The 26,986-nt window shown below is 50.4% G+C and overlaps 1 protein-coding gene across 6 annotated transcripts in view; it reads left to right on the top strand.

Moving 5' to 3' along the window:
* The window catches only part of DLG3 (discs large MAGUK scaffold protein 3), a 57,176-nt gene extending 39,625 nt beyond the window's left edge, over positions 1-17,551 (top strand). For 2 of the 6 annotated variants that reach the window (XM_062184490.1, XM_062184489.1), the window contains 10 exons: positions 7,116-7,292; positions 7,522-7,597; positions 10,337-10,382; positions 12,312-12,353; positions 13,603-13,653; positions 14,186-14,287; positions 14,888-15,060; positions 15,778-15,887; positions 16,189-16,280; positions 17,307-17,551. In XM_062184490.1, the coding sequence (XP_062040474.1) occupies positions 7,116-7,292; positions 7,522-7,597; positions 10,337-10,382; positions 12,312-12,353; positions 13,603-13,653; positions 14,186-14,287; positions 14,888-15,060; positions 15,778-15,887; positions 16,189-16,280; positions 17,307-17,413 (976 nt within the window). In that variant the 3' untranslated portion in view covers positions 17,414-17,551. Of the gene's footprint in view, positions 1-7,115; positions 7,293-7,521; positions 7,598-8,392; positions 8,493-10,336; positions 10,383-12,311; positions 12,354-13,602; positions 13,654-14,185; positions 14,288-14,887; positions 15,061-15,777; positions 15,888-16,188; positions 16,281-17,306 lie in introns of all 6 variants that reach the window. The other 4 variants (XM_062184495.1, XM_062184494.1, XM_062184493.1 and 1 more) reach the window with 2 other exon arrangements.
* Positions 17,552-26,986: the final 9,435 nt, after the last annotated feature.

Genomic DNA, 26,986 nt, shown 5'->3' with positions numbered 1-26,986 from the left:
TTGATGGTGCAGTCGTAGAAACAGCTTTTGGAAGTCCCTTTGGGCTAGCCTGGCTGCATTCTTTGCGGGCACAGGACAACATTCAGGCAGTTTGGGAGTCCCTGGTGCCCTGACTGGCCCTCTGCCATCCAGGTCTGCTTCCCACTTTCGGAAGGAAATCATGTTGGGGGTGCCTGTAGTCTTGATTCGAGAGATAATACCAGAAATATTGACATTGTCATCAAGGATGGCCAGAGAATATGCTGTCCTGTCAACGAGTAGACATTAATTGTGCAGCTAGTCGGTGTTCTGGCCAGGATGTTGCTTGGCAGAGCCCAGCTGGGTCTTGTTCATTCGTGAGTTACAATGGTGGATTAAGATGCCCAACAGGCTAATATTGGCAGGCTTTATGATCTGACTGAATCTGGGGGTCCCGATAATACACATTTTTTTTTTTTACAAAGCAGCAGCAATGTATGTAAGTGTTCAGAGCTCCTAGAGGGCAGGGCAGGGTGTTCCACATCAGTGGCTTCTGGAATTGCCTGTTCCCAAACATCAGTCCTGGGCCTGTAACTCATAATCCTTGGGCCTGTACTCATAATCCCACAACTTGTCTTGTCACCTGCCAGGTGCTAAAAGCCCCTAATGGTCAGTTACTCGTAGGCTGTTTAGTCCTCTCCAACTTTATAATTACCCTCAAAACCCTGAAACTTTGAGTCTCAGGAGAAAAAGGTCCTTTGTTCTCTGTGTACCCTTGTTCAGGGAGCACCCAGGATGCTGCCTATGATGACCCACCGTGGGTCTGCCTGAGTGCTTGGGTTTGAGCGTTTAGGATATTTTTCAGAAGCTGGCCAGAAACTTTAACTCTGCCACTAAGGTCTGGGGTTAATGAATGACTATTGCTTTAGAGTTTGCTGTGAATGCCTTGTGCGCCTGGCCAAGGGACATACTGATCAGTAACTGCCCTTTATCCACCTGCTCTGGGAGGGAAACACAGTGGGAGAAGACTCTGAGGGATAGGAACTGGGGAGTAACTGAGAAGGTATCTATGCCCTCCTGCCCCTTAGCCTGGTCTTATCCCCTATTCACAAGTATTCAGAATCCCACATGCCGCATAAGAACTGGTCTCAGCCCTCAAAGGGCTTCCATTTTGGTGATCTCATTTGAAAGATCAAAAAAAAAAGTAAGAATTAAATAGCAGTGCATAGAAGACATAAAGAGAAGCTGTTGCCAAATATATGGTATAAATTAGAGAGAAGGAAATTTGGAGTGGGTAGGGTCACAAAGCCAAGAGGGACTTGGGCTAGGCTAGCCAGACGGCCCCGAGCCCCAGCTAGAGAAATGGGCACGGTATTAAGTGACTTCAGCCTTTGAGGCTGTAGTGCTAAATGTCCTTGTTTGCTTTGCATCAGGAAACCTGCCTGACCAGTTTCCTTGGTGGTTGCCATTTCCACCGTATTCCTGTTCCCTAAGACGCCAGGGTGGCTGTGCCAGGTGCTTGTGATTGCCCTGGATCTTGCAGCCCCAAACCTCACAATTTAGGATCTGAACTGTAAACATGCTTGCCCACTAATCTGTTTACTTTGAACTGATTATATTCTTGCTTTCCCATCTGGCAGAGAGAGAGAGCCAGCTGAAAGGAAGATTCGGCAAAATCCCCAGAGCACGTGCATGTCTTAGGGGATATTTTAAAGGTCACCTCTTAACATATCTTTCAAGACCTTTGGAAATAGTTTCTCCTTAGAGAGAGAGGCAGTGGCCATGAAAACTGGAGTGCTGAAGACTACTAGCTCGAGAACTTGAACCTGCGGTCCCTGGGAGAGGGTACCTGCCCTCTCTGCTGGGGTAGGGGCTCCAGAAAGCTTCTTTGCCTACTGTCACTTTGTCTTCACATATCACAGTTTCCCTGGGTCACATTCTTTACCTTATTCTTCAAATAATTATTTTTCTGGCCTGCCCTTGATATTTGAAAAGCTGCAGGAATGACCAGAGATACATGGCAGTAACCAAGGGGGAGCATATCCAGGGGTGAGAAATCATATGTCGCCTGTCCTAAGTACATTAGGCTGGGGATGGCAATCTTTCCGTAAGCTTTGTTCTCTTGTGACACAGTGACGCCCTCTGACCTGACAGTCCTTAACTCCAAGGTCTCCATGAAATTATTTTTATCTAGACCCAGAAGTAATAAGAGGTTTCTGAGACTTCTGGTCTCCCAACATACCATCTTGTCAGATAAACTCCCATTCTCTCTCTCTCTCTCTCTCTCACACACACACACACACACACACTCACACACACTCAAGATGAGACCTTGATGATAGATTCGTGACTTCCATCCTTTCTTTAGGTGTCTTAGAGACAGATTGTTTCATTTTTGCTGCTGATTCTCCTTGAATCAGAGGTTGAAGTGCTTGGTGGATATGACATTTGGACCTTGGAAGTGTGGGATCTCGGTTCTGGGACAGGGGTTCAAGCCTGATTTTCAAAGGGGAAGTATCTGCCTTGACCTTCTCTAGTACCAGCCTTAAGGATCAAAAGGGGAGGGGCAGGATATACCAGTGTTGTGGAGAAAGGAGCTCCTTCCTCCTCTCATTGGTCTTCTCAGAAGGTGCCAAACCATTGTTACTTGATTAGGATCCCAGGATGTTCTAAAGAGAGTCTGTCACCACTTATGGGGTCATGGTTTAGGTTGGCATGTTTTTAAATTTGTATGTGAGAGGTCACTTAACTTTATTGTTCTGGCCTGTTGATTTCCACAGTAATGTTTATCCTGGTAATGATTTTTAAAAAAAGCTAAGGCAATAAAGTTGGTCGCACGAGGCCTACAGAATGAATGCCATACTCCTTAGCTGGGCGTTCAGTACATCCACAGTTAGGCTCCAACCTGCCGCCACACACAGCCCAGCCAGAGATGGATATCCTTCTGATTGCTGAGCGAGTGCTGTGCTTGCCTCAAGGCCTTTCCTTACCCCGTTCCCTCGAGCTGAAGGACCTCTCCCTATCTCTCCCTTTGGAAACCCTGAACCTTCATGGAGTCCAGTTCAGAAAGCAATACTTCCTCATAGCCTCTCCAAACTAGATGTAATCTGTATTCCCTGCGAATGCCTTCAGGCCTTGCTGCAACATACTCAACATTCTTGTTTTTTTTTTTTTCTAAGAAATAGAATTTCTTTTTTTTTTTTTTGTATTTTCATTTTATTTGAAAGGCAGACAGACAGAGAGAGAGACAAACAGACAAACAGAAATCTTCCATCTGCTGGTTCACTCCCCACATGGCTACAACAGCTCCTGAAGCCAAGAGCCCGGAACTCCATCCAGGTTTCTCACATGGGTGCCAGGAACCCAAGTACTTGAGCCATGTCTGCTGCCTCCCAGGCATTAGCAGGAAGTGGAGTAGCTGGGAGGGACTCCAACCAGACTCTCCGATGTAGGATGTGAGTGTCCCAAGTGACCACCCAACCTCTGTACCGAATGCCCAGTCCCGTACTCAACATTCTCTACTCTCTGTCAGATACAGCAAGCTCCACAAATCCAAGGACATGCTTTGTTTTGGTATCTCTCGTGTGTCTAACACAGTGTCCCATGTAAAGTAGACTCAGTATTTTTTCCCCAGAAGCCTTTTATTTAAGGTATACAAACTTCATGCATTTCATAACACTTCGTAAATACAACTTAAGGAACATAGTGATAGTGATTCTTCCCACCATACCCACTCTCCCACCCATCTTCCTCTTACCTCTCCTAGTCCCATTCTTATTTTTTTCAGTAAGTATTTAAATCATTGAAGAATATTTTCTACACATAGCAAAGTGGAAAATTAACTTTTTTTTTTCTAACTACACATAATGTGACTTACAGAGACATCCACTATGGAACTGGAGGCGAGGTTGTGTGCATATCTAGGCCTGCCTTTCATCATCTATGAGGAAATTTTCTAGCTCTTGAGTGAAATAAAATTTCAGCAGGCAAGCATACAAAGTCGATTTAGAGGAAATCCACATCATGGGTTTGGAGAACAAATAAAACGCTTGACAAAGAAAGGACTTGTTGAAGGTGTTAGGAATGTTCAGCCTGGTAAAGAAAACCTAGGATAGACCCAGACTCTTCAAGTGCTAGAGCTGGATCGAAACTTGGAGAATACCTAAGGGATTTCCCTAACAGATAGGACGTTTGACAAAATGACCTCTAGGCTCCAGCATTCTACTAGGTTCTCCTGTTTGCAATTCTGACTGTTAGAAAAGGAAATTCTCATTAATTAGTCTTTTACGGTCTCAATTTGGAAGAATAGTATAGTTGAGAATTTCAAACTCATGTCATGCTTGTATGTCTTCAACAGAATCACAGCTGAAAGGAAGCTTCGTGCATCCTATTGTCCAGTATTTCTCATTTAGTCACCGTTCATAAATTCATCAAAGTCCAGATAGGCTTGAGTACTACTTTTTATTGAGAAATTGAAGTTATACAACTTTTTTTTTTTGCCTTGTCTGCCAGAGAACTTTGAGCAGAACATGTTTCTCATCTGAAGTAAATGATTCTAAACAGTATCTTCTATACTGTTTCCCCACTTTTTTTTGATTGACTTAAATTTCTTGAAAATGCAAAAAGGAACACATGCTGTGGTTCAAAAAACAAACCTAATGCTCAGTGATCTGGCACAGTGGGTTAAGCCACCACCTACAATGCTGGCATCCCATATGGGTACTGATTCAAGTCCACTTCTGATCCAGCTCCTGGCTAATGCACCTGGGAAAGCAGTGAAAAATGGCCCAAGCGCTTGGGCCCCTGCACCCACGTGGGAGACCTGGATGAAGCTTCTGGCTTTGGCCTGGCCCAGCCCTGGCCATTGCAGCCGTTTGTGGAGTGAACTAGTGATTCATTCATACTTTTTCTCTCTCTCTCTCTCTCTGCCTTTCATATATATAAATAAATCTTAAACAAACCCAATAGTATAATTCCCAATGTGCAGTGGTAATTACTGGCATTTCAATGGGCTTTCATCTGTGTTTATTTTGTTTTTACTTAGCTTGTGGCATAGGTTTTTTAATTTAAAAATATGAATATAGATTTAATAATAGCTATAGATGTTTTAATATTGTAAGATACTTGGAATTCATCTTGGATGGAAACTGTTAAATTAATCTTATTCAAACCTCAGATGTTAAAAAAATTACAAATAATTGGATTCCTGGCATCAGAAAACATGTTTACATCAACTTTGACACATGTACTCCAGCTTGTTACTGCTGTTGCCAAGGTCCAGCATGGTTCTGTGAGGGGCTGAAATATATATTGTTTGACACCCGGAACCAGTAAACTCTGCCTTTTAATCTTCTACAGACATCCTGATGGTTCCTAATTAATGTTTAACACCTGCCTTCTTCGCCGTCCCATAATTTCAGCTCAATCCACATTCTGTTGACCTCCTTACTATATTTGTTCTCATTTCTGAAGCCAATAATGCCATCTAACGTTTCTCATTGTCGCCCAGAATCAGGTTGCTACTTAACAGGAATGGCCCAGAGAAGGCCTGCCTTGCCTCAGGACACACATGTGTGTTCAGATTTGACTGTCACACACAGCCCAGTAAGAAACTCACAGCATGCCTGCTTAGACACTAGTCACTGCCTCTCCCCTTGCTGCGTTGAGTATGTAAATTGAGGGAAATAAAGGAGACTTTGTTAGAGTCTGGGTCATTTTGCTTCCAAAGTACCTGACACGGATTTTTCCAGATTCCGTTTCAAGAACTCTAGAAAGTTCACTAGTGTTTTGCTCTCCATAGTTTTACTGCAGTGTCTCTTTCCTTTGGACTCGCACATGGGGAAGTGGCATGTTTGACTCATGGCTCCCACCTGATGAGCCACAGACCACGAGACTGCACGTCGAAGTGGAAGGGTTGGAACTGGGTTCTGGGCAGTCCTGGGGGGTTGTGTGCACAAAGGTGGGAAAGCACTTCTGTTCTCAACACACATGAAGAAGACAGAGCCCTAGGTTGCTGGTGGGAAAATGCTACTTCCTCATGGCAATGACCCATTTGCGGTGGTGCATATGAGGGGCGGCTCCACTGGATAAGGAAAGAAGAGACTTTTATCCAAGCTGAGTGCCCCCTGTGCAGGGAGTTCTGCTCGGAGGTAGCAGCCCCAGCTTCAGCAGAGCTGGGACCAGCAGTGGGCCCTGAAGGATGCTTGAAATGCACCTCCAAATCCACCCTCCCCCAGCTGCTGTGCTGCCACCGCGTGTGAGCGCAGATGAATGTTCCTAAAGCTCTTTTGCCGTGTCACTTCCCTACTCTCAAATTCTCAGGGGCCACTCAGTCAGATCTATTTAAGGCCTTGCAAAGTGTGCCTTGGACCTTTATTTCCAGCCACATTTCCTAAGACTTCAGCTGCAGCCCACCCGGTCTCCACCATTTCCCCAAGCCCAAACGACGGCCTTCTCTACCCTTCTCCACCCTTCTCCCCCTTCCCCCTGTGTCTCTTCACTCTGCTTCGTTTATAGCATGTCACAGGGCATGCCTTGTCAGAGGACCCGGCGTCTATCCCAGGTCAGTTAGCTGTGTGACCTCGGGGAAATTATTCTTCCTCCCTGGCCTCTGTTCCCCCGTATGTAAGACGAAGACTGAGCTTGGAGACTTCTAGAGTCCCTTTCAACTTTGTCACTGTGTGGCTGCCTCCCGACACAGGGCCATTTTATTTGTGTCTCTGCGGTATTTTCCATTCATTATTTGGGATTGTAACTAACATTTTTTTAAACCTATCTTCAACTCCCTTTTGAAGATACATTTGTATCTGGCCCATTGGTCAAGCTAGTTTCCTAGGCTGTGTGGTGGCTGAGGGAGATGGCTATTGAGTGTGCTTGACTTTGAACTTTCATCGTGTGTCAAGAAGCCATGACAGATTCATGATATCTTCTCTTATGCCCCTTGTTGGGCAAATGGGCTTTGTCTTTGGAAAAGAGGGAGCACGCATAGCAGCGTGGCACTGAAGGAAGGATGCCGTGTCCCGAGCATCCCCGTGGTCAGCTGCGAGGCTGCCGTGCCTGTGCTGTTTGAGTTGGCCCTCTCACGTCCTGTTGCAGAGTGCCAGTCACCTGGCATTTACGGGCCAGATGATCACTTCCCCTTGTGCTGTGTGTTTCAGGGCCCTGTTTGATTATGACCGGACTCGGGACAGCTGCCTGCCCAGCCAGGGACTCAGCTTCTCTTACGGTGACATCCTGCACGTCATTAATGCCTCTGATGATGAGTGGTGGCAGGCAAGGCTGGTGACCCCCCATGGAGAAAGCGAGCAGATCGGCGTGATTCCCAGTAAGAAGAGGTGAGCTGTCACAGTCGTCAGCAAGGCATTTCCTGCCCTCTTGCTGACGTTACTTGCTCGTTTCCTCTTCACGGTTCAGTTCCCAGAGAGCAATGTATGGGCCTCCTTTCTCTTCTTTGGTAGAGTTGATCCTCAGGACACGGCTCACTCAGTGAGCCAAAGACTGGCTGCTGTGCCTGTGGAGACTGTGTCCTGGCAATGACACGACTTCTTTCCAACTCTCAAACAGGGTGGAAAAGAAAGAGCGAGCTCGATTGAAAACCGTGAAGTTCCATGCCAGGACGGGGATGATCGAATCAAACAGGGTAAGTGGGGAGGGGTCCCCTGGGGATGGCAGCCAGGGCTTGAAGAGGGGTGCGAGGCTTGGAGTGTGGTCTGCTGTATCAGAGAATTGGGGAGCACACATGAAGACACCTTTTCCACGGGGCTGGCTCCGTTCAGCAGGCAGAGAGGGAGCACTTCCGGCCCATGGCTAGGCTGTGCTCTGCCCCCCTGGGTAACTAGCTCTTGAAGATGTGCCAGAGTTGGACTGTCTGAAAGGCTGACTGACCTGGGGACAGTAGAACCACACGTGGGTGTCTCCCTGGCGACAGACCGCATTGGAGCTGTGCGGACCCTAATCAGATCCTGGCCTCGGCAGCCAGTTGAGGACAGCCAGCCCCAGAGCTCCCACCTCCCATCAGACCACATGAGACAAGAGAGCTCCCCATTCACCCCTTTTCTTCTGTGAGCTTTGCAGGCCAAGGAACTTCCGGAGCAGTAGAGGGAAGAGAAACATGGAGTAGATGACTCTGTGTATGTCAGTGGCGCCTTAGGGCATGTGTCCAGGAGGCTACAGTGACCTTTGTTCTTTAGGAAGTGCCAGTGAGTGCTGTGAGTCTGGATTAGGTAGAAACCTCTAACATCCCTACAACATTTTCCTGTAAACATGTTTTTCCTCTTACATCAACTTTCATTTAATCTCATAGACTCCATTCGTGAGAGATGGTCTTTTATTTAGCTCACCATTGTCTCCATTTTAGTTTTTCTTGCATGCTTTAAAATCCATTGTTCTGTTTTTTTTTTCTGTCCTTCCCCTCCATCTTCATGTTCTTTCACAGTCGATCAAAACGAAACGTAAAAAGAGTTTCCGCCTCTCTCGAAAGTTTCCATTTTACAAGAGCAAAGAAAACATGGCCCAGGAGAGCAGCATACAGGAACGTAAGTAGCAGCAGAGTCCACAGAGCAGACCGTCCACAGCCCGGTCCTCTCATAGTCACCCCTGCCCTCAGGAGAAGTCCAGCCGAGGACTTGTAGGGCACACACCTGCCCGTTTGCAGAGTCAGGGCAGAAAGCGCTCTGCACGGGGAGACGTTGGGTCTTATTTGCCGAGCTCCTCTCTCGCTTGGAATGAATGTTGGAGGCTCTCAGGTGGAACTTGTCCCTGGGCCAGCCTCCAGGAAGTCCTGGCACTGGCGTTGGAAGTGCCAGACGGAGCTCTGTTGTGGTGAGGAGTGGTGTTCAACCAGAGTGCCAGGGTTAGAAAAACGGGTTTTCAAGAAAACAAGGTCTAAGAACCTCCTTCCATGTTGCTCTCCTGGCTTCTTCCTCTCGTGTTTTCTCTCCCTTACCTTCACTCATCTATGTCAAGAGAAGAGCCTCTTCTTCCCCCAACTTCCCCGGAACCGGGGCCGCTTCTGGAACGCCACGCCAGGTGCATAAGCATACGAGATAACCTGCGTGACCCTTAGCAGACTCCCTGTCATCCTAGCGTGCCACAAAAAAGTCCTTCCTGCTTAAGTGAGTCCCCCAGGAGTGTGCTTCAACATTGTCCAAACAAAGACACACGCAGACACACGAAGCTTATTGGGGAGAAAAGATTGTCTGTAACGCTTTAGCTTTAAGAACCAGTGTAATCCTAGTTACATCTTCTTACTCGACCAAATGCCTCAGAAATGTAACTGCTCTGGCCCTAACCTTAAACACCAGGTCAAGCTTGAAAAATATTGCCTCATTTGTCTCATCGTGAATTGTAAATGTCTCTCATTTACCAACAACTCCTCTGTCTTTCATGGAGGGATCTTGCGGTCCTGAGCTATTTGGCACTGGCAGGAGACTGATTCGTTCTGAGAGGAACTGGCTCTTTTTTTTTTTTTTAAGACCCGCCTGATTCACGACCGTGCTGTGTGTAGGGCATTGCTGTGTGGGGTGTACTTGAGAGATGCAGAGTGCCCTGGTCAGGCTGAGCAGGCCGTGGCCCATCCTCCTAGGCTAGCTCATCGAGAAGCAGCAGCTGAAGTTGGTTCTGCTCATGAGCACGAAGAGACTATCTGAGACAGACATGAGGTGAAACCACCATGGTTCAACAGATGAATTGCAGAACCTCCTTGCTGAGCCCAGCCTGGGGGTGCCCATTGCATGGCAGAGTCCCAAGTGCCCGGCGCTTTGGAGACCACACCCCAGGCCACGGGAAACCTTTCCTGAAGTGTTGCCACCACGTGAGTCAGTATTGGGCAGAAGCTCCTCAGGGTGATGGTAGTCTTATCTGCCTACCTGGCACACAGAGCCCTTTCTCTTTCGTGCACCCACAGAGGTAAATGACCATTTCAGGGACCAGGCTGGGACCTGGGCTCCACGACTACCAGTCTGCTCAAAGCTGCTTGTCAAAGCACCTGCTCCAAGCCTTGGAATGCCATCCGTCCTGTCCTGGGGACCTGCGGGCTATAGACTAGCTTGGAAAGCCGGTCTACTCCGAGGCTCTCTGGCAATAAAACTGAGCAGCCCGAAGTCCACATACCTTATCTGACCCGGGGGGTTCTTTCTGGAGCAAAGTTCTTAACCTCACTGTTAGTTATAGGTCTTCGTAGTATTTCATACTTCTGTCACTAATGTTCACCTGCCTCTGTATTCTTCCTTCCCCTTGTCTTTTCTTTCTTTTTTTCTTCTCCCCAATTCCCTCCTCTCCCCTCCCCGCCCCTCCCACTCCCCTACCTTCCCCTCTGCTTCCCTTCCCTTCCCTTCCCCTCCCCTCCCCCTTTCTCTGTCTTTGCTGTCTGTGAAATCAGGACTTCCCTGGGTTAAGTGACGATTATTATGGAGCAAAGAACCTGAGTAAGTCCAACTTCCACACCATTAACTGTATTTGTGGCATGAATGGAGATAGAGGGGGTGGGGTATAGGGGACACGAGGGAGGGTAAGGGTAAGGGAGGGCAGTGTTTGTGAGAACTCTGTTCGCACAACAAGAGGAAGTGCATGTGGCTCCAAATGTCACACATTGCTCTGGACCCCTGGTGCCCTAATGACTCCCTATCATTCATGTCTGTGTTTTCCTTCTGCACCTCCAAGTGGTAGGGCATGGGCTTGGGGTCCCACCTTAGAAGTGAGGTGGGCCCATGTGCTTCTCCAGGGAGAAGCGACTCTCAAGGGGAGGGGAGCTTGCTGGCTAGATTCTTTTCCCAGTGACACCACACTAAAGGATGGGGCTGAGGGGGCCAGTGTTGTGGTACAGCGGGTTAAGCCACTGCTTACAACACTGGCGTCCCATATTGGAATGCTGGTTCAAGTCCCAGCTGCTCCACTTCTGATTCAGCTCCCTGCTGGTGCACCTGGGAAGGAAGCACATGATGGCCCAAGTGCCTGGGCCTCTGCCACCCACGTGGGAGACCTGGATGGAGTTCCTGACCCCTGGCTTCAACCAGGCTCAGCTGTGGCTCTTGTGGTCATTTTAGGGAGTGAACCAGCAGATGGGGGATCTCTCTCTCTTTTCTCTCTCTCTCTGTCCCTCTGCCTTTCAAATAAATAAAGAGCATAAATCTTAAAAAAAATGGACTTAGGAATTTCAGCTCTTATGGTCTCTCTAACTCGGGGCATGGTTACTCTGAACCCCTCTACCTGGCCCGTGTCTGGGGTGTCCCAGCAGATCTCAGGCCTTGGCAGGTAGTCCAGCGGGGGCCTCAGCACTTTTTGTGGACCACATATATCTAGGAGTTGATCTTAGGAAAACTCTGGCCTCTCCATTCGGGAGAGTTATCCTCGAGTGAAAAAGGAAAGGAACTAAGCATTGAGGGGTGTGCAGGGTGGGGTCCCGTCAGCATATACTCTCCTTCAATAAATGAGGCCAGAGGCCGAGGAGCTGCCACTGGGGTCATTCAGAAACTAGCCGTGTGTGGCAGCGCCACCAGCCAGTCCTTCCTGGGGCAGGGCCACAGCATATCATGGTCTGGAATCGTGTGGTCTTGGCTGAAACGAGCAGCGTCGTGCTCCATGGTTCGGTGTGTCCATGTCTCATCTTCATTTGCCTGTCATCGTGGGAGGGGGCTTTTATTGGTGTCCCCTGTGAATCTGGCTCCTCCGCATCAGGCGCCTCCACTCACATTCAGGGATGGGCAGATGCCAGCAGTCCCAGACAGGAGGGCCATCTTGTCCTTGAGGCGTTCTTGCTGGTTGGTTGTCTCTGTGTTTTGACCTGTCTGTCCGATGGTAGGTGAAGGCACATCCCATCCCAGCCAAAGCCATGCGCTCCTTGTCAGGAGTGGTGGCAGGGGGGCTGCCAGGCCGCACCCAGTGGTCAGGGTAGTTCTCCCTTGTGACTTCTCAGCCGGTCCAGTGCTTAGCCTTTTAGTGCATGTTTCTGTGCTTCCAGGGGCTCTGTCTGGGGCGGAAATTCATGAGCAGCCAGGTTGCCCGGGCATCTCTCTGCTTCTGCCACTGCCTCTGCTTCCCTGTCATTAGCCCTGGGAGATGCATTTTGGGATAGGAGTTGGAAGTCATTCAGACGGATTCCTTTGAATCCGATGACTGCGGTAGGAAGAGGCTGCTGTAGTGTACAGACTGTGAGGGCTCCGGGGACCAGCTGAGCCAGGCAGGGCCTCAGCGGTGGAGCCGTGCCTCGCAGTCGGCAGCCTGGACCTGGCGGGCTTCCTGCAGCCTGGCCCGGTTGACAGCTCCGTGTCTCACTCCCGGACCCTGCGAGTTGTGTGCTGCATGTGACCGCTCAGTGGCGTGTTCTGAATTGGAGTCTCTTTCTTGTTGGCTTGCAGAGGGAGTGACATCCAACACCAGTGACAGCGAAAGCAGTTCCAGTAAGTGTGTGTCACACCCCCGCCCTGTTGTGTGGCTCCGCCATGTGTCCCCTGCCATCCTCATTCCAGTGTGGCACAGCTGCCATTGCTGCTCAGAGGCTGGTGCTTCTTTTAGCCATGTCCACTTTGAGATCCTGGAAATGCTGTGGCCTGTTCCTTCTCGTGGTTGGATGGGGTTTGCCCTGTAGATTAAAGGAGAGTATAAGCCCTGTGGTTCTGGCCGGGACCTGACTCGAAAGCATCCCTGAGACCCTGGGAAGGGAGTAGCGCCACACAAGCAAGCCCCTGCCCCTGCCGCAGGCTATGCGGGCTCTAGATGTAGCCGGGTCTGCAGATTTGTTCAGAGACCAAAAGAAAAATGGCAGCTGTGGGAGGGCTGTTGCCCCGAATTTGCCTTTTCCTGGTTGCTAGCCACCCCCCCCTTCGTTTCTGATGGGGCTCAGTGATCAGGTAGTTGGCCTGGTTTTCCTGGGAGTGCCCGTGAGCAGAACACGGAAGCCAGGGGAACTGTGGAAACATCGGCCTTCCAGGGGGAGCTGGGATGACTGGCAAGAGGCCTTGTGAAACGTGCCCAGGGTGCCTAGACTCCCCTGGCTTGATGCACACACACAGCACTGCCTTCCCTGCTACCTGCTCTCAGCCACCTGGGGACGTCCAGGGGCCCAGCACATAGCTGCTAGACTGTCGAAGCGCCACCATGGGGACAGAACGTTGGTCTCAAAGGGCACTGGGGACCTTACCCCAGCTGTGCACTGCTTTTCTGAATGCTTCTTCCAGTGGGCAAGCAGATGAGTAGCCCCTTAGAAAGGCAAAGTTACGCTGCAGCCTTGGGGACTGCCAGAGTGCTTGACTCTTGCCCGTCGGGGAAGAGACTTGGCATCAGTTGAAGTATCCCTGTGACTCTTATCAGAGCAGGGGGGCCATGGAGCACAGTGACTTAGCACTGTTAACTTAGCAAAACAGTTCGAGGCATAGGAGTGGGTTCTGCTGGTGGCTTCATGGCTTCTGGGCTTTGCCCTTTGCTCTGCAATATTTTGTTGAGTGGGAGAAACCCTGACTGCTGGCCTAGGCCCTGAAGGGCTTCCTGTGCTTTCTTGCCCTAGGAAAGCAGAAAGGCCACCCAGGGCAGCTGGGCGCAAGGGCCACTCAGTAAGCCTGGTTCAAAGCAGGGGTGGGGAAGTACTGAGTACTGTATACGGACAGAGAAGTAGGCCCTAAAGTGCTAACCCGTCTCCCTTTTTTGTTGCAGAAGGACAAGAGGATGCTATTTTGTCATATGAGCCAGTGACGCGACAAGAAAGTAAGCCCCCTCTGAGAGTCTGGCCTTGGTGCAGGTCTCCCGATCGGGGGGCTCAGTGCAGCAGCGAGCTGGGGGAGGAGGACAGCTCGCCCACGGCACTCCTGGCCCCTGGGCCCCTCCTCTTTCCTAGTGTCACGGGGAAGGGAGAGGCCATCCCCGGTGCACTGCTCACTATGCCTTTGCCAGCTGCCTTCCAGAGGAAAGGGCCGATTTGTGAGGAAGGCAAGGGAATTGTAGCCATTGGTGAAGAGAGGTCCAAGTCCCTGTCTTTAATGGCCGCTCTCAAAAACCTTGTTCAGTTGCTGGTGTCAGTGCAAAGATCTCTCCTGAATGTGTTGGAAGAAGAGATGCTTCTGGTAGCAGACTTGCCTTGGACTTAGACATTCTCCACTTAAAGGCCCCTTTGATGTCTTGGTTCAAGGCCAGAGGATGGCACTTATGCCTTACTCAGTCTGGCTGGCGGCTCCAGAGCCTCTGTGTTCTAGCCAGACTCTCTGGGGTTGTTCACTGTCTTGATGCTCTCCCTCCCCAGTTCACTACGCAAGGCCCGTGATCATCTTGGGCTCAATGAAGGACCGAGTCAATGATGACCTGATCTCCGAGTTCCCGCATAAATTTGGATCCTGTGTACCACGTAAGAGCCCACGCAGGCCCAAAAGAGTGCAGCTTAGTATCCCAGGAGTTGCTGCTGCCATGTTTGGTGGAAAGGGTTTGGCATCCAATTCTAGGCTTATTTGAAGACAGGATACCTCTGACCCCCCGGAACAAAGCAGGTAGCAAAAGATTCCCCAAAAGCTGATGGGGTTGGGAGAGACATATGTCTTGGCTGCTGGCTCCAGGAGGGAAGTCTGAGTGGCGAGCGTTGTGGATGAGTGGACAAATGGGGAGTCTCAGCCCAAGTGGTGTTGATGTGATTGAGTGAATGGCCTCATGGATTCACTGGCTCCCAGGCCACGTTTGGTACCCTCTACCATGTCTTGGCTCAGGAAGCCCTACTGTTTTGGTCCAGTTGAAAGCTGAAGCCAGTAGGCCCTGTGTGTGAAAGCTGGAGGTAAGAAGAGAAGTAGGCAACACAGACCTCTTCTCAACTGCTTCCCACCCCCGCAAAATCTGGGGGAAAGGATGGGAGTGGCCCTATGGCCTAGTCGGGTGGGAGAGGACCAAGTCAGCTTTTTTGGCTTAGGGCAGACCAGTGCCCATGGGCCCCCCACAGCATGTCCTTTCGCCCTTTCAGATACTACCCGCCCTCGTCGTGACAACGAGGTGGACGGACAAGACTACCACTTTGTGGTGTCCCGAGAGCAGATGGAGAAGGATATCCAGGACAACAAGTTCATTGAGGCAGGCCAATTCAACGATAATCTCTATGGGACCAGCATCCAGTCAGTGCGAGCAGTCGCGGAGAGGGTAAGCAGAGGCATGACCCTAAAAGGGAAGATGGACGCGCTCCGGCCAGGGCTGGCGCTGTGGCACAGTGGCTTAAGCCTCTGCTTACAATGCTGGGATCCCATATCCGAGTGCCAGTTCAAGTCCCAGCTGCTCAGCTTCTGATCCATCTCCCTGATAATGTGCCTGGGATGCAATGGGTGGTGGCCCAACTACTTGGGTCCCTGCCACCTATATGGGAAACCCAGACTGGAGTTCCTGGCTCCTGGCTGTGGCCTGTCCCAGCCCTGGCCATTTGGGGGAATGAAGCAGTGAATGGAAAGGCTCCTTCTCCCTCCCTATCACTGTGCCTTTTGAGTGAAGTGATAAGTACATCATCTATATAAGAAACGCTCATGCTGATGTTCCAGTTGGATCCACCTGCTCCCTCATGGGCTCCCAAGTGGTAGCACTGCCCAGAGCCATGGCTGCTGTCCATATGCCCAGTCCCTTGATGAAGGTGTCTGTCTCTTCCGTGCAACCACCCTGGAGCATCACCTCCAAGGGAGTAGAAACTGGAGGCGGATGTGGCCTTTTGTGGGTAGTAGGAATGCAAGGTGGGGCCCCGGGATCCTGTGGGATAGGGTCTTCTAGCCCACTCTGGGTGGCCCTGGGTAGTCCAGGTGGCTGTTGGAGTGCTCCTGAATTGGGCTCGGGTGACTAGGCAGTGGGTAGGCTGATCCGAGTCTGCTTTCGCAGGGCAAGCACTGCATCTTAGACGTCTCCGGCAATGCTATCAAGAGACTGCAACAAGCACAACTTTACCCCATTGCCATTTTCATCAAGCCCAAGTCCATCGAAGCGCTTATGTAAGTGTTTGCCGGGCCTCCGACGTGCCCAGCCAGGATGGGGGCCCTGGACAGGAAACGGAGAGGAAAGTGACTGGGGGCGGGGGTAGGACCCACCCTGTCCCTTGGTACTCCTTCTGTTTTGCACCGCTGTCCTTGTGTTCCTGGTTGGCCTTACGAAGTGGCAAAGATGCAGGAAGGAGTTAGCTGTGGGCCTCTCTGAGAAGGTAGCTCAGCCTGTTTTCAGGAAACCCCAGGCAACCCTTTATGTTGAGCAAAGCCTAGGATGTAGTCTGGAACCGTTTTTCTTTGGCTTTGGCAGGGAAATGAACCGACGGCAGACATACGAACAAGCAAATAAGATCTATGACAAAGCCATGAAGCTGGAGCAGGAGTTTGGAGAATACTTCACAGGTAAGAATCCCTGCTGCCCAGCTGGGGGTACCGCGGCACCAGCCAGACACCTGTTTCTGTCCGTGTGTCTCAGAGGTGTAGACAGAATGTAGAAGCCTTGCGTAGGGTTTCTGGATGCTTTTGAGCTCCAATGTGTCCAACACACTCAAGTTCCCTTTCTTCCAGCCAAAGCCGTGTAGCCAGCCAGTGGATAGTATCAAGCGCTCAGCAATTGCTGCGGATCCTTGCTTTGTTCCTTTGGTCCTCTTGCCCCTACTAGATTGTAGGCTCCCTGTATTTACTTTGTTTCCCTTCCTCCTCACTCCTTCCCCACCCTAGCACTTTGCCTTGTGTGTTTCAGGTGCTGAATAAATGTTGATGATGATGACTTCTTGGTGTGTTGTCTGTTGGAGCGTGTGTGTGTGTGTGTGTGTGTGTGTGTGTGAGATCCCCTACTTTAGAAGGTCAGTTCCTCTAACAGATTGGGAAGGTTCCTAGGTAACATATTCCTCACCTTTTAAAGTGCAGCAATACGCTCGCTCAGTTCTAGCCAGGGGTGTTACTAGGTTACCAGGGTAAAGAAAAATCCACAAATGTACGCAGACACCTGGGGTCTTTGGAGCTTTCTTCGCTGTCCTTGTCTGTGTGTGTTGGGCTGAGCTCTGCCAGAGAGCAGCTGTGACAGCCCCAGGAGCACTTCCTCCTGTCAGAAATTAGGACTTTCTGCTGTGGACTGCATAACCAGGACTTTTCCAAATCTTTCAGGAAGGCCGCTCTAGAATTACAAGGCGCCGGCCATAGGGTGGCCGAGAGCTACATGAGCTGCAGGGTGTGCCATGCCATGGGTACTCAGTGAGCATCTGAATAAACACACTTCTCCCTGCTGCTTAGCCCCTCTGTCTCTGCAGGTTCACTTTCAGCCCCACGCTCGGGGCACCTTAGCCACTTTCCCTATGGCCCTGACCTTGGGGCCCAGGCAGGATTGCCGGGGGGTTTGGGCGTGTGCCGTGGACTACAGTAATAATTTTGTTTTCCTCTTCACTTTAGCCATTGTACAGGGTGACTCACTGGAAGAGATTTATAACAAAATCAAACAGATCATTGAGGACCAGTCTGGGCACTACATTTGGGTCCCGTCCCCTGAAAAACTCTGAAGAATCCCCTCCAACCATTCTCTTGTGAACAGAAGAAATCAAGTCCCTCTTCCCTCCTCCCTCTTCACTCCTGTCCCCTTGGGGAGAACAAATGACTACTGTTCTTGTCCCCTTTTTTAGATATGTCCAAAAAATTGAGTTTTCTAGTCCTGTTTTTTTTTAATTTTTGTTTTGTTTTGGTTTATTATTTTTTGGGGGGATGATGCCATCTCGCTCATTATGTGACTGTGCCCGTTCCTGCATGGACCTTTCCCAAGCGCTAGCACAGGTGCACATCCATCAGAGCCATTGTTTTCATAAAAACCAAGCAGAAGCGAAGAGAAGAGAGGAGGACTGATGGCAAGACAGACCCCGGCCAGCTGCACGGCTTGTGAAGTGAGCTGCCTGCGCCGCGTGACGAGACGCTCTGGGGCGTCCTCCACCCATCTGTCCCGCTGTCTCGCAGCTCTGAACGGTGCAACGTAATGGCAACAGAAAGTATCTTATTTATATACAGATATATATATGTAATTTATATAAAATATATAGAAATTATTATATATATATATTATACACTCTCATATAATATATATATATATATATATATATATATATATATATATATATATATATATAAATCTCTCTCCACACACATGGGGAGTAGAAAATCTATGGAGACTTCATCAATGGTACTGTGTTATTAGAGAAATGCTTTAATTTTCATAGTCCAATCAGATGGCATCTTAACGTCCCAGCTGGTTGGGAAGGGATCGAAAGCAGTAGGAAATCGCTATACTAAGGGCACCCGTATCTTGTCATTCTCTTGAGAGCTAAGGTTTTCTTTAGGAGGGGGTCGGCCTGAGGCCTGCCAGGGAGGGCCTTTGCCCAGGGACGAGAGCACTGGAGCCTCCCACTGGAGAGCAGCTGCTGCGCCTGGGGTGCGGTCAGTCCTGTGCGTGCAAAGATAATGGCTAAGGGACGCTCCATACGAAATTGCCGATTTGTTTTATGCCACCTGATGTGTCTGCATGAGAGGTTTCCTTTTTGTTCATTTTTTAAGCTGCTGTTAAACCAAAACCATGTTGTGCTACTGTGTCAGCCTTTTCATTATTCCAACTTTTACTTTGACTATTTCAAGTGAATGCGTAGAATCTGCTTTTGCCAGTGTTCTAAAGGCTCAGGAGGTCGTGAAGGAGCCAGGCCTTGTGATAGGGTAGGTGACCCAGGCTTGGGCGTCCAGTCAGCAGAAAGGAAAGCAGGGGTTGGTGACAGGTGGGAGTGGGAGCAGGGCTCTGCCTTGCCAAGTTGGCCCTTCACTTACCTGCCAGGGATAGGCCAGACCCGGCTGGGGTTCCCTCCTGGGGCCACAAACTGAAGGGGAGGCACTTGCCTGCCTCAGCTCCATGCTGCGACTATGGGAACAGCACTAGGTGTGGCCAGCCACCAAATGAGTTTGTTTTGTTTTGTTTTGCTTTGTTTTTTGCAACTGCTCCATGTGCCCTACCCCAGCCCCTTCACCAACAGCTGATAGCTTACCGGTTCCTCAAGAAGATAGTAGAACTTTCATGCTGTAAATTTGAGCTGTAGAGCTAAGATTTGCTTACTGGTGACCTGTGAAACCTTGTTGCTTTCTCCCAGAGTCTGATGGCAGTGAGTGTGGTCAAGGCAGTCGCCTTCCTCCCACCGCAAACGCGGATAGCAGGTGTGGTTCAGGCCCTCCCCAGCTCCCACCACCCCCACCCCCACTCCCGCTGTGCTCCTTTGAAGCCAACATGCCTCCCTCACCTCCACGCCAGGGAGAACATGGACATGCTCAGCCCTGGGATAGAGCCCACAGGGTTAGGACCGGTGCGAATGAATGACACAACATCCAGGATGCTTTGAAAGCACTGTCAGCCAAATTTGGGAAACCTGTTCACAGTTATCCTAGCAGCGTAGGGAGGCTAACTGGAAAGCGGGGGGCCCAGAAGGAGGGTCAAGAAAGGGCAGCAGTTTTCCCTGGGCAGTACACTGGATCAAAGGCCAGGAGGGATCCAGCGAGGGGCAGAAGTGACTCTGATGAAGGGCTGGTGAGTAGGCCGCGCAGTCCTCGGGTGTTAACTGTGCAATGCGATCTGAACGACACTCAGCCTCCTCTCCCAGGGAAGAAGAGCAGAGGTGCAGAGTAAGCATGACACTAGTTGGGTTAGCAGTGTTCCTTCCAAGGAGACGTATATTTTTTAATAAACGATAGTTGCAATGAACTGTGGCTCAGAGACCTTCTTGGAGGAGTTGAGAAGGGAGGGCGGGGACACGGCAGTGGGAAGGATGTGAGGGCCCAAATGTTCTCTCTCCGTAGTGATGAATCAGCTGCCCACACGGGCCAGTGCCGGGGATGAGTGTAGCCCCCCCCCCCCGGGGGTGGTGACAGGTCCTCTGCAAAACAGCCCCAGATGCTGCTTCACACAGCCCCAGCTGGGTGGGTGGCCACGGCCCTGGTGGCGAAACGCTGACATTTCTGCAAAAGGTACACAAGGTGGGAGCTGCCTGCCCCAGCGAGGGTGTTGCTTGCACAAAGCAGGACCCGACTTAGCAACAGAGAGCTGAGTGAGAAAGATGCTGAGGGTAAGCTGGCCTGGCAGCCATCTGAGTTTCCAGAAATGAGAGTGGGACGGCACCCCCCCCCTCCCCGGACAGAGCAGGGTGGAAATCGGCCTTGGAGCCCTCGGGAGGGAGAAAAACGTTTAGAGCAGGTGTTCTGGACGTGGGTGATGCCATGAAGCCTGGGGAGGTGCCGCTGGAATTAAATCCGGGGTGACAGCCGCTGACTACCCTCTTTCCCGCATCCTCTTGTTGGGCAGAAGGCAGCCCAAGAAAAGGAGTCCCCAAAGAGTTCCCCTGGGGCTTAAGGAACGCCAGCTCCCTTCGAGAGGAAGTGCAGCTGAAGACAGTTAAGCCCCAGCGCGCTGTGGTCCTGAGCAGCTTGGAAACACCAGTGGGGGACCAGGCCCACAGGGTGCGCTCTGCCGTGCCCACAGCACACCACCCTGCCTCCAAGCTCAGGGTCGTCTCCCAGTGCTACTGTGGATATCACCGTTGATCCTGCCCCCTCAGCTCTCTCAGAGCAAGAACTGTGTTATCAGACCTTGAAATCTTCCTAGAATGATTTCCGTGATGAAAGAAAATGTTTGTTCGGACACAGGATGTCCAACTTGAGCTTCAGTTGAAGTACTTCTAGAAAACAGCTGATGAAAGAAAAAAAAAGCTTTACTTGAAGCGAGCGTGGAAGGGGTCAAGGATGAAGCTAACATAGATGCAAACAAACCGAGAGTCAAGTATCCTGACAAGGCCAAGGCCAAGCCAGAGAGGCTGGGGGTGAGAAGGAGCCCTGGGCTCCAGTAGTAGGGTCGGTACTGAAGGCCGATGGAGCCCTTTCCACAGGGACAAACCCCTGCCTGGGGCCAACTCCCGGAATCACAAGGTATCAGAAAACCTTGCAACAATGAGATGAGAAGGCGATCTGAGAGCCATTAGATTTCTCAAGGCAGCCAGCAAAGTAGGGCTGAAGTCACAAGTGAGCCCAGATGCCCCGACAGCCTTGACCTGGGCCTGGGAGCTGTCCATTCAACCAAGGTATTCCCAAGGCTTGTGTCTCCTCCCTGTTCACATCTGGGATTTATTTCATGGCCTTCAATTCCACCGACGCTCTCGTCCATCCAGCCATTTCCTTGGCGCCTCTGGGGTAATTTTATTATCATCCCAAATAATGCTGAACTTGAAATTCCCATGTCCTTCAAAGCCTCTTCTATTCCGCCATCACTTGCAAGGAATGGCAGAATTGGGTCTCACACACCTCAGGTCATTCCCAACCAACAGGGTCTCGATACCTTGTACTTTGCCAGAAAAGACAAGAACATCTTTGGCAGTGAAGCTCCGGCTATGTTTTATCTGCACAGCCCACCCCGGACCTGAGAACTGGCCAGTGGGCGGTCTGAGCAGGCTGGCTTTCCTGTCTGCCAACAGCCAGCCCTGCTGGGAGGTGCAGCCAAGTGCTCCCCTCCTCCTGGGGAACAGGGCCCCTCTCTGCTCAGGCCATTTCAATTCCCCGAATGCCACTTTCTTTTTTTTTTTTTTTCCTGCTCTTGAAAGCTCTCCCCACCACCCCATCATGCTTAACCTGCAAGACCCCTCTTAATATTTCAGGACTCCCTGTGAGAACTGCCCTGTTTGCATGCTGTGTTTCCTGAAGCACTGCCTCTTTTCCCTCTCCTCCCACAGGTGGAATTGACTTTGTGCTCTCTGGTTCCTATAACTGCTCACATTTCTTTCTCGCGGTGCTCTAAGTGCTGTCTGGGTACTGATTCACTTCCGGCCCCAAGCAGCCCGCTGAGGTGCAGGCTCTTGCTTGGTTTTCCAGCTGAGGGAAACTGAGGCTTGTGGCTCAGAAGTACACCAGCCACCTCGCACTTCGCCATGCCCGGAGCCTTTTCCTGCCTGCCCTGACCCCTTTGCATCTGTGAGAGCGGAGGCTGTCCTGCTCACCTCTTATTTCCCCAGCAGTCAATGCAGTGGCTGTCGCATAGTAGGTGCTCCGTAAAGGAGCAAGAGCTGCGCGTGTCTTCGGCTCAAGCATGGAGGAAGCGATTTGATGCTTGCAAACCTAGGGTGGATGTCAATTTCTGGGATCTGGCCCCACCCTCCCTCGGCTTGAACCACTTCCTCTCCTCCGGCTCCTTCCCCTTCCTGTGAGCCTACAGTCTTCTCCCCCTCCGCAAACCGTCTACCTGCTCTGCCCCACTTACTGACCATCTTGCCCCGATTCAGTTCAAGTTCAGCGCGCACATGGGAGTTCACCAAGGCCGGCCATTCCCTCCCAAGCATGAAGCACAAAGCTCCTCGAAAGATAGACGGTGCCTTGGCCCTTTTCTCCCCTGCTGCCTTCATTTGTCTCGACTCGCCTCCCCCCTTCCACAGGCTCCCCCTGCCTGCAGCTGTGACCCCTCGCCACCATCGTGCTAGTCACCCAGGCTCAAACCCTGATCTCTCTTCCTGTGGTCGTCACACCCAATCTCCTCCCCCAAACTTGTTGCTCATTTCCAAGGTGTTTTTCAAGGCAGCCCTTTGTCATCATTGCCACTGTCCCTACATGGGTCAAAACCTACTGCTTGGTGGGCCTTACTCAGAGGCGTTGTGCTTGGTGCTGGCAAAGCAAATGCAGTCCTATTCTCAAGGGACCTATAACCTAGTCAGGGGACAGGAAAGAAAGAGATGAGTACATGCACAATTAAGTAAATGCAGAATTGAACAAGGAAATGCAGAATGAGAGGGAAGTCCACAGAAGGCTGTGATAGAGGCTAATACAGAGAGGGGCACCTGCCCAGGCAGTTTTTCTGAGGAGCTGACATTCAGAACGAGACCTGTAAGATCAGTGAGGCCAGCCTGGAGGAGGAGGGGCAGTGGCACGTGAGGAGGGAAGGATTTTATCGTGCCCATTACCCCACTCGTCCCGATCTACTTTTCCAGCATTATCTCCTGGTATTTCCCTTCAAGCCCAACCTAGACTCCTGGTCATCTTATCTGTGAGCAAGACACTTGTCTGCAATGTCTCCAGCCTCCATCTCTGTTTAATTTTATTTAAAAATTGAGAGACACACAGAGCTTTCCACCCACTGGTTCACTCCTCGCATGCCCTACAACAGCTATGGCCGGGCTCGAGCTAAAGCCAGGAACTCAATCCGGGTCTCCCACGTGGATGGCAGGGACCCAGCTCTTGAGTCATCACCAGTGCCTCCCGGGGTCTACATTAGCAGGAAGCTGGAGTCAGGAGCCAGAGCTGGTAGTCGAACCCAGGTGCTGTGTGTGGGCCATGGGCATCTTAACCACTAGGCTAAACACCTGCTCCCCATCTGTTACTGAAGGAAACCCTTCAAGCCCCAGCTCAAATGGCAGCTTCCATGAAAATGCACTGATGACCACAGACGACCTTGCGCTTCCCTCCTCTTGTACCGCTCGAGCCATTGATACTGGTCTTACCATGCCCTGGCTTGCATGGTAGCTATTTGTCCATAATATACGTCTCCAGTGAGATTAAAAGCTCCCAGAAGGCTGCGATCTCATCTGGTCTTTCTATCCCTCTCAGCAGCTAATACGTGCCTCGCACGTGACAAGTGCACGAGAAATGGTTGTTGAACTTCTGCTTTCTGCGCCTCACTCTCTTACTCTGAAACATAAGGGAGTTGGACAAATGATCTCCAAGGCCTCTCCCAGCTGGAAGACTTGCACAGATGATGACAAAATGGGAGGCGTCTAAAGGGCACGTATTCTGCTGACTCCCTCACAAAAAGACGGTTCATGTCTTTTGTGAATTTGCAGTTAAAAAAAACCCAGTGATGCCGATGACATTAAAAGGCTTAAATACAGCTGCCAAAGAGCATGGTGCACAGGCACCTTCGATCTATATGCAACCCAACATTACACCCAGGCAGGCTCAGTGCCCACTGGGAAATTGCCTTTTCCTAGTTGGGCAGAGGCGTTGCATTCCAGGCCAGCTTGAATAAAATAGAACACTTTGATGGCAGAATCACTGATTTCGGTTGGACCCAAAAATGGTGCTGGGGACACCCAGGATATGGAGGTGCCATTAAATGACCTCAAAGGAGGGTTGAGGTGCCCCGTATTAGTCATGGCGGCTCCCCAGCCCTCACAGAGCACCCTGGAGATAAGTGGTGGTGGGGTGGCATGGAGGTATGGGAGCTGGGATCAAATGGATGGTTTGCAACTTTTCTTGAGGAAGTAAAAAGGTTTGCAAACTGCCTCTCTAGTCTGGCTCATCAGAGAGGTTGAGGTATTCCTGTGCAGAATGAAGGGCGAAAGGCCAAAGCAAAAAATGGGAAGGTAGAGGCAAAATGACCATTCTGTTAAAGAAGGGACAAGGAAAGCACTCTGCCAGGGCTGTTAGGCTCTTCTAGAGAAGAACTACGCAGAGACAATAAAAACTGGAGTCCAAAATATGAGGGAACCTCACATAGCTTGTAGAAAATGGCAAGTTAGGTTCCTGCAAAAAAAGTTCGCCATCCATGCATAGTTTTTTTTTCTTCATGATATTCAGTTTCCATGAACTGTTTAAAGACCCCCATCCCATATAAGTGGAAGACTGCAAAAGAAAAACCAAACACCCCATGGTCACTGGAGCTGCCCTGTGAAAGGTGGACAGCCTTACAGCGAGGTGGTACCTATGACAAAAGGGCCTGCAAGATTTGGCGCAATGCCGTAATGCAGTAATTCTGCCCCAGCAAGAGTGGAGTAATAGTAACCAGTATTCCAAAGCACAGGCTAGTGGCAGAAAAGATTTGCAGGTTATGGGGCAAGGGATTAAGAACCAGAATATATAAGGAGCTCAAGCACCTCAATAGCAAAAAGCAAAAGCAAACATAAAAAAAATCATCCATTAAAAATGGGCAGAAGAGCTAAACACATTTCTTGAGGGAAGACAGACAAAGGACCAGGAGGTACATGGGGAAATGCTGAGCAACACTCCTCGCCAGGGAAATGGCAGCCAGACCCACCCACCGTGAGACGTCACCTCACTGCCATTCAATTGGCTCCTATCGAAATGACCAAAGATAACAAGTGTTGGCGAGGTTGTGGAGAAAAGGAAACCTTTGCACACTGGTGGTGGGAATGCAAATGACCCCAACCATTATGGAAGGGGGTAAGGAGGTTCGCCAGAAAACAAAACGGATCCACTACATGATCCAGCAATGCCACTCCTGGGTACCTATCCCAGGAAAGTGAGGTCAGTGTGCTCTAAGAGACAGCTGTGCCGCCATGTTTATTGCAGCACAATTCACTAGAGCTAGCAAATGGAGACATCCTATGTGTCCCTCTGCTGGTGACTGGACAAGGAAAATGCGGTACTTAGACACCCTGGAACACTACTCATCCATCAAAGGATGAAATCTCGGCATTCCCAACAACCCGGATGGACCTGGAGGTCATTCTGCTAAGTGACATAAGCCAAGCACGGAAAGACAATTAGCACATGATCTCACTCATAGGTGGAGTCTCTCAAAAAAAAAAAAAAAAAAAGGCGACGCTAGAGGCAAGGGGGGAGGGGCAAGGTTGATGCACAGCTAGAGAGGGGTAAGAAGTTCCGGGGTTTGGGATGGGTATTGTGGTGCAGCAGGTGAAGCTGCATCCCATACTGGAGTGTCTAGGATCAAGTCCCAGCCCCACTTCCACTCAAGCTCCTGCAAATGCTCCTGGGAGGCAGCAGATCCTGGCCCGTACGCTCAGGCCCCTGCCACCCACAAGGGAGACTCAGATGGAGCGCCTGGCTCCTGCGTCAGGCTGTGCCAGCCCTGGCCATTGTGGCCATTGGGGGAGTGAAGTCAGAGGATGAAAAATCTCTCTCTCTCTCTCTCTCTCTCTCTCTCTCTCTCTGTGTGTGTGTGTGTGTAACTCTGCCTTTCAAATAAATATATGAACACAGAAATAAATAACTTTAAAAAGTTCTGGGGTTCTATTGTACACTAGGCGACTACAGATAATGTACTGTATATTCCTCTATTTTTGAAAAAAAGGAGAAGATAGAATTTTGATGTTTTCACCATAAATGTCAAATGTTGGAGGAGATGGACATATTTACCCTGATTGGATATTACACAGTGTATACATGTATCAAAATATTAAGTGGTATACCATAATTGTGTGTTTTTATGTGTCTGTTAAAATCTGCTTAATAAAAAAATTTAAGAGTACCCTACTATGTGCCAAGTATCGCTCTGAAAACAAGACGTGTGTTTATTCATTTTCTTTTTACAACAACTCTAGGATGATGATTATGGACATTTTGGATTTTTTAAAAAGATTTATTTATTTTGAAAGTCAGTTACTCGGGGTGCCGGATGCTGTCCCGGTTGCCCCTCTTCCAGGCCAGCTCTCTGCTATGGCCCGGGAAGGCAGTGGAGGATGGCCCAAGTGCTTGGGCCCTGTACCCCATGGGAGACCAGGAGAAGCACCTGGCTCCTGCCTGCGGATCAGCGCGGCATGCCAGCTGCGGCGGCCATTGGAGGGTGAACCAACGGCAAAAAGGAAGACCTTTCTCTCCGTCTCTCTCTCTCTCACTGTCCACTCTGCCTGTCAAAAAAAAAAAAAAAAGAAAGAAAAGAAAAAAAAAGTCAGTTACACAGAGAAGGAGAGGCAGAGAGAGAGAGGTCTTCCATCCGATGGTTCACTCCCTAATTGGCCGTAACGGCCAATTAGGAGCTGCACGTATCTGAAGCCAGAGCCAGGAGCTTCTTCCAGGTCTCCCATGCAGGTGCAGGGGCCTTTGCACTTGGGCCATTTTCTACTGCTTTCCCAGGCCATAGCAGAGAGCTGGATCGGAAGTGGAGCAGCCGGGACTTGAACTGGCGCCCATATGGGATGCCAGCACTGCAGGCAGCAGCTTCACCCTCCACGCCACAGCACTGGCCCCGACATTTTGGATTTGAACCTAGGCAGCTGGGCTCCAGGGCCTATGTGTGCCACTGCCACACCCCCAAGCCCCGTTCTTGAAAGGAGTCTGCACCCTGCCACAACTTTCCACCTTAATATTTCTTTGCAGTCCGCTTT

Source organism: Lepus europaeus, chromosome X, assembly GCF_033115175.1.
Source record: "Lepus europaeus isolate LE1 chromosome X, mLepTim1.pri, whole genome shotgun sequence".
NCBI lineage: Eukaryota > Metazoa > Chordata > Mammalia > Lagomorpha > Leporidae > Lepus > Lepus europaeus.
This window is presented reverse-complemented; position numbering and strand designations above follow the sequence as displayed.